The sequence below is a fragment of the Zeus faber genome, assembly GCF_960531495.2.
Source record: "Zeus faber genome assembly, chromosome: 1".
Classification (NCBI taxonomy): Eukaryota; Metazoa; Chordata; class Actinopteri; order Zeiformes; family Zeidae; genus Zeus; species Zeus faber.
Window position 1 is genome coordinate 36,428,072 of NC_137193.1, and position 10,000 is coordinate 36,438,071.

General features: G+C 46.0%; 1 protein-coding gene across 4 annotated transcripts in view; it reads left to right on the plus strand.

Moving 5' to 3' along the window:
- Positions 1 to 6,892, plus strand: part of rabgap1l (RAB GTPase activating protein 1-like) — a 63,529-nt gene extending 56,637 nt beyond the window's left edge. For all 4 annotated transcript variants that reach the window (XM_080006777.1, XM_080006778.1, XM_080006779.1 and 1 more), the window contains 7 exons: positions 222 to 314; positions 3,244 to 3,354; positions 3,452 to 3,556; positions 3,913 to 3,996; positions 4,158 to 4,229; positions 5,296 to 5,493; positions 5,623 to 6,892. In XM_080006777.1, coding sequence (XP_079862903.1) covers positions 222 to 314; positions 3,244 to 3,354; positions 3,452 to 3,556; positions 3,913 to 3,996; positions 4,158 to 4,229; positions 5,296 to 5,493; positions 5,623 to 5,754 — 795 coding nt within the window. In that variant the 3' untranslated portion in view covers positions 5,755 to 6,892. The remainder of the gene's footprint in view (positions 1 to 221; positions 315 to 3,243; positions 3,355 to 3,451; positions 3,557 to 3,912; positions 3,997 to 4,157; positions 4,230 to 5,295; positions 5,494 to 5,622) is intronic.
- The last annotated feature ends 3,108 nt before the right edge of the window (positions 6,893 to 10,000 follow it).

Genomic DNA, 10,000 nt, shown 5'->3' on the forward strand with positions numbered 1-10,000 from the left:
GCTTGATGGAATATGCTAGGACACGGGGAAATTCATGTTTAAAAAGGCATGTGAGCAACAATGGTTCAGTGTAACATAGAACAATCCTTATCCACACAACTGTGTTGCACTGTTGACAAAAGGTGACAAAATACCAGCACAGCACAGCACCGCAGCCTTTCTGTTGTAGCGTCCTCTCGGGTTCTGCAGCTGAGCAGTAAAAGCAGTTTGTGCTGTTGCAGGTTCCCACCAAGAAGCTGAAGAAGTTCGAGAAGGAATATCAGAGTCTCAGAGAAGGACAACTGCAGCAAGAAGATCCAATAGACCGCTACCAGGTAACACACACACACACACACACACACACACACACACACACACAGACACACACACACACACTCACGCAAACAGTTATAACTAATCACTCAACAAATAAATAACTCCACATTTAACAATACAGACAATTACATCATCATCTACAAACCAAAACGTTGAATCACTGCACATATAATACTTCTCTTATTGGATTGGCCAAACATTACGTGCATATTCTGTTGACATATTGGAGTATTGAAACATCCCAACAAGGACTGATTTGCTTCCTGCTTTTCATCTATTTGTGGCACAGAAGTTTTTTTTCAGTGTCCGTTTTTTCCTGATATTTGTTGTTAAAAGGATTATATTTATTTTTATAACTCCGTTTGTACAAGAGAACATGAGACGGAGAAACGTCTAAAAGTAGAATCAACTAAGGTCCCGAGACGCATCTCAATCTGGATGAATCTGGATTAGTTTCCAGATCTGAACAGGACCTCAGAGACCCAGTGGACTGACTTGACATTCTCAGTTTGTTTTGATCAGGTTGGGATTGACTCTCGTCTGTAATTTAATATTTTCAAAATAAGGCCTTAAAATTATTGCATTTTGTTCACAAAGTATTTAATTTTGTTTACTAAGGTAAAAAATTTTCTTGTCTTTTCGTAGGATTAAATAAACACCGTAACGTGTTAACTGATCTGGTCTGGTCTCACACCCATTAACATGCGAATTCCCTTTGTTGTGTTCTGTGTCGCCGTTTCTCAATACCAAGTACGCGAAGTCCGGACTTGCGGACTTGGTAGTTCAGACTTGGCAAGTTCGACTCGGGAGTACAGACTCCCGGGGCCCAATACCATTACCACCGCTTGGTGCTAAATGCATTCTGGGATATTTGGCTGTCCCAAGTCCACACAAGTCACCACCGATGCATCCTCGATAAAATGGGCGGAGCAAGTCCAACATCCGGGCATTTGGACCGGACTTGGCTTGATGCGTACTTTGAATTGGAACAGTACTTGGGCTGAGACTGATGACGTTTCACAAGTCCACAAGAACACAAGCACAGACAAGGACACAGACTGAGAAGGGACCTCTGTGTTGCCACCATGGGGCAGCAGAAAGATGACATCATCAAGTGGCGACTTAAACTCTTAAATCGATAGTGCAGGCTTATCTCAATAGATTATTAAAACACAAATTAATATTATTTCACGTTTATCTGGGTTTCGGGGACATTTCCAACTAATATAAGCGGTGCTGCTGTGAAATGTTCGCAAGTGTTTGAAGTGACCATCTTATTTGTGGTTAATGGGGGGTTTCCAGTTTACGTCGTGTACACTAGTACGTTAGTTATCGTATTTTTTTTTTCCCTTGTTTGTGATGTGGTGGGATTTTTGTGGTTGTATATTTGGAGCAGAAATTAGTGAAAAACTGCAGTCATTTTAATTTGTTTCAGGGGAAGGTGGCTTTGTGACATCATCATCCGCAGTTATAAAAGCTTGTAGCAGCTTCGTCTCTCGGAACTCATTCCCATCCAGCCACTTGCGACACGTGAGCAGACAACTTGAGCCAATGCTGCGTTTAAAGGAAACTTGGAAAACTGTAACTCGTGCTACTTTTTACAAAACCCCGAAAACTATAATCAGTCACAGAAGGCGTCTTTGCACCGCAGGAAGTTCTAAGAACCTTTGGAGACGGTTCCTCCAAAGGTTCAAAGAACTTCCTGCCGCCTTCGTTTTGTCACCCAGGAACGATGGTAATTAGGTATGTAACGTTTTAAAGTATACTGCGATATCCAGCAACCACGGTTCTGAACCGTAAGCCTTTCCCTGTAATACCTTGCCCACAGTATAAATGTATTTATGATGTAAACTTAAATCTACCTAACCTTATGTTGCCGTTGCGCAGTAGCAGACGGCCAAATGTTGTAATAATAAGTTTGACTCTTTGAAATAATCAATGAGTAATTTATTTTTTACGACATATTTTTAATTTTATTTACCTCACAAAGCTATTGTGTATTTAATATGAATGTGAGTATTAAAAAAATGTTTTATTAAATTCAAGTACTAATCCATACTGATTTTTCCATTATATCCTTCATACTTTTGCCAGTATGGATAGTGAAGTCACATTTCAATCTAAGTGGTCTTAAAAGGTCTTAGATTTGCCTTGGAGAACCCTGGGGGTACCCTGATTATAGCTGTAAACACAAATCCCTTCAGCACTAGCATTGCAGCCTCCCTAAACTATGGGAGGTCAAAGGTCAGGTCAGTTTTTCTTTCATTTAGTTTGTATACAAAGAATGAGAGAGCGAGAGAGAGAGAGAGAATCAAGTGGATCAAGTTGTGTCCCTCATGGCAAAAACTTGGACTATGTGCGTAATGTGACCTTGTGTCCCAGTCATGAGACGCTGTGTGTGTTTGTCTCTTAATGAGGGAGTGTAGTGATTAGCGTTCAGTTGTATCTATTCATCCATCCATTCATATCTTCCAATACAAATTTGCGTTATTGGCATGACAAGCACTCTTACATTGCCAAAGCATGAGAAGACGTGTTTGTAACAATGTTTCTTTTTCTCCCTCCATTCATCCATCACACCTCTAGTCACACTTCAGTGAATTCTGCGTCTTTGTGTTTCTTTAGCTTTTCTTCATTAACGTTCGTTCACAGTGGCGCAGCGACAGAAACAAAGTGACAGTTCAAGGACCAATCAGGAATCAGATTATATATAGGCCCCGCCGCCCCTGGCCCAGTTCTAGGGGCCACAACCTGACCTCACTGTGTGTGTGTGTGTGTGTGTGTGTGTGTGTGTGTGTGTGTGTGTGTGTGTGTGTGTGTGTGTGTGTGTGTGTGTGTGTGTGTGTGTGTGTGTGCGCGTGTGTGTGTGTGTGTGTGCGCTTGTGCGTGTGTGCGCATGTGCGTGCGTGCGCATGTGTGTGCGCACAGAGGGAGAACCGCAGGCTGCAGGAGGCCAGCATGCGGCTGGAGCAAGAGAACGACGACCTGGCTCACGAACTGGTCACCAGTAAAATCGCCCTGAGGAACGACCTGGACCAGGTAGCACAGCACCCCCTGGCAGCCAGACAGTGCCATAACCACACACTGCACACACACGGGTCATTTACACATAGGCGTGTGTGTCTGTGTGAGACAGGCGGAGGACAAGGCCGACGTGCTGAACAAGGAGCTACTGAACACCAAACAGCGTCTGGTGGAGACAGAGGAGGAGAAGAAGAGGCAGGAGGAGGAGACAGCACAGGTCTGTCTGTCTGCCTGTCTGCCTGTCTGTCCTTTGTTTGTGGTTTTTATACAGTGCGGCTGAAAGCGGCATGAATCAGGTGAATCAGGAAATTCAACTGCATCGCAGTTGAACTGCATTGAACTGGACCAGAAAAACACAAAGCAGCAAAATAATTAATTCACTAAAGAGACATCTCCTCAGTCTTCTGTGCTTTTTAGTGCTGAGCCAAACACATCCCTCTGCTCGTCCCCAGAAGAAGACTACACCGCCCCCTGCTGGAGCTCTGAGCCCTCTGCACCTGCCCCGCCACTGTCAATACAAACACTGGATGAATACCTTCTGCTTCCCTGTCCCTCTCTCTTTCTCTCTCTCAGCTAAAAGAGGTGTTCAGGAGAGAGCTGGAGAAAGCAGAGTCGGAGATAAAGAAAACCACAGCCATCATCGCAGAATACAAACAGGTGAAACCCTCTGATCCACAAGGTCACATGACCTGTCCCACAATGCACTGCTGCTTCTGGAGGGAGGTTCAAGCTGTGTGTGTGTGTGTGTGTGTGTGTGTGTGTGTGTGTGTGTGTGTGTGTGTGTGTGTGTGTGTGTGTGTGTGTGTGTGTGACTGCAGATCTGCTCCCAGCTCAGCAGTCGTCTAGAGAAGCAACAAGCTGCGACGAAGGAGGAGCTGGACATCGTCCGGGTGAGACACTGCCTCCGGTTATTTATAATATATTGTAATCTTTATAGTATTTTTTAGTACGTTCATGTTTATTCAGCTCCATCCACAAAAACAGCTCCCTCAGGATTCCATCAGCTATCTTTAGTGATGAAAGGTTTGACTCTTTGAAAGTCTTTCCTGATGAATTACTCAGTAAAAAGAGTCTTTCAGTTGGTTGAAACACACAACGGGTGAAGGAGGACTTCCTGAATGGTAAATGACAAAGAGAGTTGGTCGTTGAGAATGGAATTCTCACAGGAATCATTTCATGATTTATTTCTGTCAAAATTAGTTATTTAGCTTGGTCCACATTGCGTGATTTTCAAGGGCAATGTAGAGTCATAGATGTCATCCATATGTGTGTGTGTGTGTGTGTGTGTGTGTGTGTGTGTGTGTGTGTGTGTGTGTGTGTGTGTGTGTGTGTGTGTGTGTGTGTCAAATCCCAATTTTGAAGTTCCCTTATCTGATGGTCGAGACATGTTGCCTTTCTCCTCTTCACATTAAGGCACAGAAAGTGACTAGTTCATGTCTTTTTTAAGACATGAACTCTATTTAGCCTTTATAAGAAAAGCAAAGTTCACATACCTTGTACAAAAGTTCATGTAAAAAGTACATCAAAACATAGACATAAAATTCTTATAACAGCATCCATGTTTGTTTTGGTGTCAAAACCTTGGACGGACGCATTTTGTGGTACTCCAGCGGGAAGATACCAATGTATCTTCCGGGAAGATACCAATGTATCTTCCGGCTGGAGTACCACAAAATGCGTCCGTCAGTTTTCCGTCCGCTCCTCTAAGACAGCAGTTATGTGTGTGTGCAGAAGAGACTGAAAATCTGTAAATGTCGTCGTAAAATGTGCACTACTCAATCTTTTCATTGTCATTCATGATTGAAAAAAAACACGTAATGTAGGCCCAGGTTTAGATGGAGGAAAACAAACTGAATATTTTCAGGGAACACACGTGACAAGACAGCAGGGAATGAGCTGCTTTGAAACCTGGATTTGTGTGTGTGTGTGTGTGCTTCCGTGCGTGCGTGCATGCAGGGTAAGGTGATGTCTTGCGAGCGCTGCAGGGCGGTGTTCAACTCCGAGGGCCCCCAGCCGGACGTGGCGCCCAGCCGGGGCCCCTGCGGCCCCCAACAGCCCGATCCAGAGGAGAGTCTGTCCCAGCAGCTGAGGGAGCTGGAGCTGGAGCTGGCCCAGACCAAGCTGCAGCTGGTGGAGGCTAAGTGCAGGATCCAGGTCAGCCTGCAGTACCGCTGCAGTATCGCTGTAGTACCGCTGTAGTGCCGCTGTAGTGCCGCTGCAGTACCACTGTAGTACTACTACGATATTAACATTATTGCTGTATCTCTGCTTGTCCCTCTGCAGGAGCTGGAGCACCAAAGAGGAGTCCTGATGAATGAGGTCCAGGCCGCCAAGAACTCCTGGTTCAGTAAGACTCTGAGCTCCCTGAAGAGCAGCTCCCAGGCCCCCCCCTCCCCCAAGGAGGGCCCTGCCTAGACCCCGCCCCCTCCCCAAAGGGGGGCCCGGGGCCCCGCCAGCCCCCCCCCCCCTCCAGGATTGATGAGCCGCAGAACGACGCAGGATTCCTTTGTGACGCCGCCAAACTCTTTTCTCGGATTGTGATTGGATAAAAAGAAAGTAAAGTGGGCGGAGTCAGAGTCTCCTCCCCCTGTTCCTCAACCGGATCGTTTCCTTCGTCACAAGCCCCGCCCCTTGCTCACTTTGACTGCAGTTTGCTGCGCTCGCGTCCTAGTGCTGCAGCAGACAGTTGTGCAGCAGCTTCACCAAGTGGCCGCATGCTGCTACTGCAGCCTTCTGGAGAGACGCTGCTTCCGGAAGTTACGTTTCTTTTTGGTTTAAGTCTAAAACAGTGTCATATAAATATGTATGTATAACTAATAGTTGATGTTTTTTAATATTGTACAGTTCTTTAAGAGATCAAATAAGGAAAGTTCTTTTTTTAGAGTCAATGTAAAGAAGCACAGCGTCACATTCCAACCAAGCCTGGTCCCATCGTTTTATTTTATTTTACTTAAAAGCTTGGTATTTAACCTTTACTTCACCTTAGAAATGGATGTTTGCCTTATTTTAAAAAAACAGCCTTTAAATCTATAACGTGACGAACAAAATGTCAGAGTGGAGCGGCTCCTTGAGGATTTTAAAAGATGTTAGGTGCAACGTCTTCAAGTTAATATCTTAAAGATCCATGTGTGTCCAGATGTGCCAAATGAAGCCTCATCCAGGTCCAATTCAAACTTTTAAAGGAAACTCAGGTTTTTTTACCTAATCCTTATTTTTTTTATACATTCTTGGATCATCTCGAATCAGACCAAGTGATCAGATTCTGAAGCCGATCACTCACGTCGACTCCAGATGATCAAAAGTAAGGATTAGGTTTAAAATCTGTGAGGTTTCCTTTAACTGGGGACGTGCTTCGCCCTCTCACGCGCACTAAAACATTTAAACACTATTTCTCTGTTGCTTCGTACTCACAAGTCGTTTTGCACGGTTCTTTGTGCAGAAGTTCCAGTTTGTTCAATTACTCACAAATTGAGTTCAATCACTTTCTGGTTTTACTTTAAATATTCAATCACAAAGCGTTGCTAAACTGGAATAAACAAATTCTCAACTTCCAGGACAATCTGACTGGTGTTTGATGAGCATTGATGATTAATATGTTTCATTACATTACATTTCATTTAGCAGACGCTTTTATCCAAAGCGACTTACAATTGTTCAAACACCGACGGACGCAGCCATCAGGAGCAATTAGGGGTTAAGTGTCTTGCTCAAGGACACTACAGCATGCTAGCAGGAGGAGCCTGGGATCGAAGCAGCAACCTTTGGATCACTAGACCACCAGCTCTACTGCCTGCAGGGGAGGTGTGCTGGGAAACACCGCCCCTGCAAACTAGAAGAAGAAGGAGATTCTTTGTTTATCACTACAGTATACTAACTATAGTTCCTCTGGGGGACTTCAAACTCATTGGTCCACCACCAGGGGGTGGTGTACCTGGTACCAGGGCACCTTGGGCTGAAGGTCCAGGATCCAGATGTGCAGATCTGGGAAGCCTAAACATGAAGTGATTTCCATGGGAAAGGCTGGTAGAGGACCCTGTTGAGAGTGATTCCAACTCCCACCACCGGGGGCGCTGGAAGGAGGCTGTGGACATGGCGTCTGAATGGACCGAGTTGAAAGCTACCATCTTGGAGAAGGACTTTTGGTCTCAAAGAAATTCAGGTGGAGCATCGGACTCAGGAGACACCACCCAGACTAAGCTTGGGCCCTGGACGTGAACAATGAGGGTTCCATCAGGGTCCAGCTCTGTGTCCTGGTCGCGGTCACTACTTTACCCCCTCACCACTTCACCCCTCACCACTTCACACTCTCACCACTTCACCCTCTCACCTGCTCACCACTTTTTCCCCCTCACCACCTCACCTCTTCACCCCTCACAACTTCACCCTCTCAGCACTTCACCCTCTCACCATCCCATCACTTCCCCTTTCACCACCTTACCCTCTCACCTTCTCACCACTTTACCCCCTTAGCATTTTACCCTCTCACTCCCTCACCACTTTACCCTCTCACCACTTCATCACGTCACCCTCTCACCACTTCACCCCTTACCACTTCACCCCTCACCCTCTCAGCACTTCACCCCCTCACCACTTCACCCTATCACCACTTCACTCTCTCACCACTTCCCCTCACCACTTCATCACTTCACCCTCTCACCACTTCATCACTTCACCCCCTTACCACTCCCCCCTCACCCCTTCACCCTCTCACCACTTCATCTCTTCACCCCCGCACCACTTCACCCCTCACCACTTGACCACTTTAAAACAGGGTTTGTTTTCGATGAGTGGGGAGTCGGAGGAAAAGAAACAAGGGAAACAGAATATTTTGAGAACATTTCTGTAATTACTTTGGACTTCGATGGTATATTTTTATTTTTCCTTATGAGGTGAAATAAGATCATTCCCTATTTAAACCAAATTGTCTTTAACAAATATGAAAGTCAACAGTTCAGTTGTTTACAATCTTGATTTCAAAGGCTTCTTACAGTGCTGACACTTTTAGACTCATCAACGACCCCCCCCCCCCCACACACACACACACACACACACACACACAGAGGAGAGGAGCCCTTGTCAGTGATTTCAGCGGCGGGGTCCGCCACGGCCTCTGAGCACAGAGCTGACAGAGGTGAAGTGGCTGGACTTCCTGCTGACTCCAACCTGAGACACGCCGCCAAGCGCACAAAACCTCAAACATACAACATACCAGTACAGTGGGGATGGAAAGTTTGTTGCATTCCTGCATAAATTTGGCCAAAAACATGACCAGATCTAGTCCTAAAACATAAAGACCCATTTAAAGAAATAACCCCAAAAAAACCATGAAACCTCTATCTTTTATTTAGTCAAGTCAAGTCACACCTCATTTATAGAGCGCATTTCATACCAGGGCCACACAATGCGCTTTACAAAGAAATACAAAAAAGAAAGAGAGAACGTAGTTGTCAGCCGGTCATTACAAAAGAATGCCCCTGAAACAACAGCAACAACAAAAGCAACAACAAAAACAACAATAAAAGCGACTCCAACCGCAGTGGCAGCAACAACAGCCACAGAAACAGCAACAACGGCAGCGGCAACATCGACACCAGCAGCAACAACAACAGCAGCAGCGTACACGCAAAGACGTCACCGGAACCGGAAGTGGTAGCTCTCACCAGAACCGGAAAGGTCACTCAGGTTCGAGATGGTTAAGCCGAGGTATAAGGTTACGTTAAGTTGAGGTATAAGGTAAGCGAGAGTTAAGTTAAGGTATAAGGTTAGCAGCAGCAACGACAACACCAGTTAAGGTATGAGGTTAGAGACACCAACAACAGCACCAGCAGCAGCAGCAACGACAACACCAGCAGTGACAATACCAGCAGCAGACAACAGCAGCAACAAAAACAGCAACAGCGCACAAGCGAAGACGTCACCGGGACCGGAAGTGGTAGCTCTCACCGGAACCGGAAGGGTCGCTCAGGTTAGAGATGGTTAAGCCGAGGGATAAGGTTACGTTAAGTTGAGGTGCAAGGTAAGCGAGAGAGAATATTCATTTAGCAAAATGATCAGTCATCGAGGTTCAAATCCTGACTTGGAATTCACTTCTGAGGTTCCTTTGAGCGTACGACCGGAAGACACCACCACAGCAGATAAGGCTCAGAGAGAGGAACGGCTGGAAGAAACCCTCAGGTTGAAGGTTCGATGCCCAGGCAGCTTTTGAAAGCCAACATTCCCAATCCAACAGCTCCTGGAGGGACCGGGGAGTTTTGGGGAGGGGCAGGCACTGTGATGACCGTAAAATATCAGACTAAAACGTCTGCTATTGGAAAAGAAAAGCCCCTCCAGACACCGCATCGGCAGGACCCGGCCCGGACACTGGAGGGCGCGCTCGGCTTCTCTGTCGCCAACCTGCGGTGTTCAAGCTGCGGAGCGCGGCGTCGGCAGTGACGCGGCAACTGTGAGAGAGTCGCGCAGACTATTTCATGGAAATGACGTGTACTCTCAACACACAGAACGCGTATTTTTATTCACACTGCTCGTGTGAGTAAAAAGCACTTGAGCAAAAGCACAAAGTATTCTCCTCCAAAGCGAGTATTGTGTTTCTCAGATCAGTTTGTTGCATCTGAAAAAAATGAATATCCCATATCCCATCCCCACTTTAGACATTCCGCGACTC